The 1,792-nt window shown below is 39.4% G+C and overlaps 1 protein-coding gene across 2 annotated transcripts in view; it reads right to left on the bottom strand.

Moving 5' to 3' along the window:
- Positions 1–1,792, bottom strand: part of aktip (akt interacting protein) — a 9,663-nt gene that overhangs the window by 2,985 nt on the left and 4,886 nt on the right. For both annotated transcript variants that reach the window (XM_020592467.1, XM_020592468.1), the window contains exons 5-7: positions 1,540–1,640; positions 1,169–1,257; positions 968–1,066 (exon numbers count right to left, since the gene is read on the bottom strand). In XM_020592467.1, coding sequence (XP_020448123.1) covers positions 968–1,066; positions 1,169–1,257; positions 1,540–1,640 — 289 coding nt within the window. The remainder of the gene's footprint in view (positions 1–967; positions 1,067–1,168; positions 1,258–1,539; positions 1,641–1,792) is intronic.

The following is a 1,792-nucleotide window of genomic DNA, read 5'->3' as shown; positions in this document are numbered from 1 at the left end:
GCGGCTGTACTTCCTGAGGAAGCTGAGGAGGTTTGGCATGTCACCTAGGATCCTTTGCAACTTCTACAGCTGCATCACTGAGAGCATCTTGCTATGGACTGCAAGCGCCTGCAGAGTGTGGTAAAGACTGCAGAGAAGATCACCAGGATTCCACTGCCCTCTCTGCAGAGCATTTACCACCGCAGGATGCGTAGGAAGGCTGCCTCCATCCTCAAAGACCCCACCCACCCCCAGCATGGAGTGTTCGCCTCCCTACCCTCTGGCCAGAGATTCAGAAGTGTGAAATATAGGACCTCTAGACTGAGAAACTCTTTCTTTCCCTCTGCCATCAGACTCCTAAACAGCTGAGGAGTTTATTACCAGGAAATACGTCATGTACTGTCGACCTGTACTGTTTACGGTGTCAGTTTGCACATGTATAATTGCACAATGACTATTGACTGCTGCACATGCTTCTCCCATGCAGCATACCTTCTCTTATTATATTCTATTTTTGATTATATCTCTGCATTTTGCTGCTTTAAAGTGCCTTAGATTTTGTGTTACTTATTTATCTACTTTATATTTCATTTGTATTTTGTGGCTTTCATGTGGACGGCAAAGTAAGAATTTAATTGTACAGGGAAACACGTTTCCTAACTGTGCATATGACAAATAAACACTTTGACTAAAATGTTAAACATGGGTAACAATACTTTCTAGTGCCATAAATTTAGCCAGAACCAGATTCTGTGCAACTGTGCTTTAAGCTCAGTCACAGTGAATAAAGGAGTCCATTATTGCTTCTAGACTCATGTAAACTGGTGTTCCGATTATAAAAATCTTTAGAAAAAGCCTGATTTTATAAATTATGAAGCTAGCCACAAAAAAAAAAAAAAAAACTTTTGGCAATATTACAAACCACAAGAGAATGTTTTTCCCTTAAAAGTATCTTCTAACAATCAAATGTTTTGAAACAGACACTCACAGCACAGCAGCCTCTGGGTTGAGTGGCTCCGTGGTACTGATCTTATAGAAAACTGTACGTGCATACATCAGAACTTGCCATATGTGGTTGTGATTCCGTCTACAAGAACAAAACATAGGAAGTTGTCATTATTACATGAATACTGTTTTTTTTGGATGATGCAAAACAATTATTCCATAAGCATAAAAGCAGAGGATATACCTCCATTTGGTGAAAACTCTTCTGACATCAAGCTCTCCAGAGACGGGGTCAACAAGCGGGTGGAACACTGGGATGTCAAATATTAATTTCTAAAATGAAGCACAAGGAAAAGATGCTTGAGGGTTTCCCCCAACTTTAATCTCTATTATACGAGTTTTATAACAGTTTAATTTTCACTACTGCTGATCAAATTAGAAAGGTTAATAATTCTACTCTCCTCTTGTGGCATTTCACTGTTCAAATCTTTCAAACCATAAACATATGCAACATTACTGCATGACTGGGTGCACAGAAAATCACTTCATCTAAATATACTCTCCAAATTTATTATTCCTGTTCAAAAATTATACTGCCAAAGTTACACTACTCACAGGACATCCTCCATCTGGATAGTTATCAGGAATATACACAGTAAATTTGAAGACCCCATCCTGGTACAAGCCATGCCTGATGAATATGACCCCAAACCACACTAGAGAGTGGGACACACACACAATATTTTTAGACTACGTTCACACTGCAGGTGTTAATGCTCAGATCGGATTTTTTGCCGAAATCCGATTTTTTTTGCGCTGTTGTTCACACTGTCATTTAAATGTGACTGCCATCTGTCTCATGTGTGAA

The sequence above is a fragment of the Monopterus albus genome, unplaced genomic scaffold (genome assembly GCF_001952655.1).
Source record: "Monopterus albus unplaced genomic scaffold, M_albus_1.0 scaffold17.1, whole genome shotgun sequence".
Classification (NCBI taxonomy): Eukaryota; Metazoa; Chordata; class Actinopteri; order Synbranchiformes; family Synbranchidae; genus Monopterus; species Monopterus albus.
Note: the sequence above shows the minus strand (reverse complement) of the source record. Positions and strands in the feature narration are given on the sequence as shown.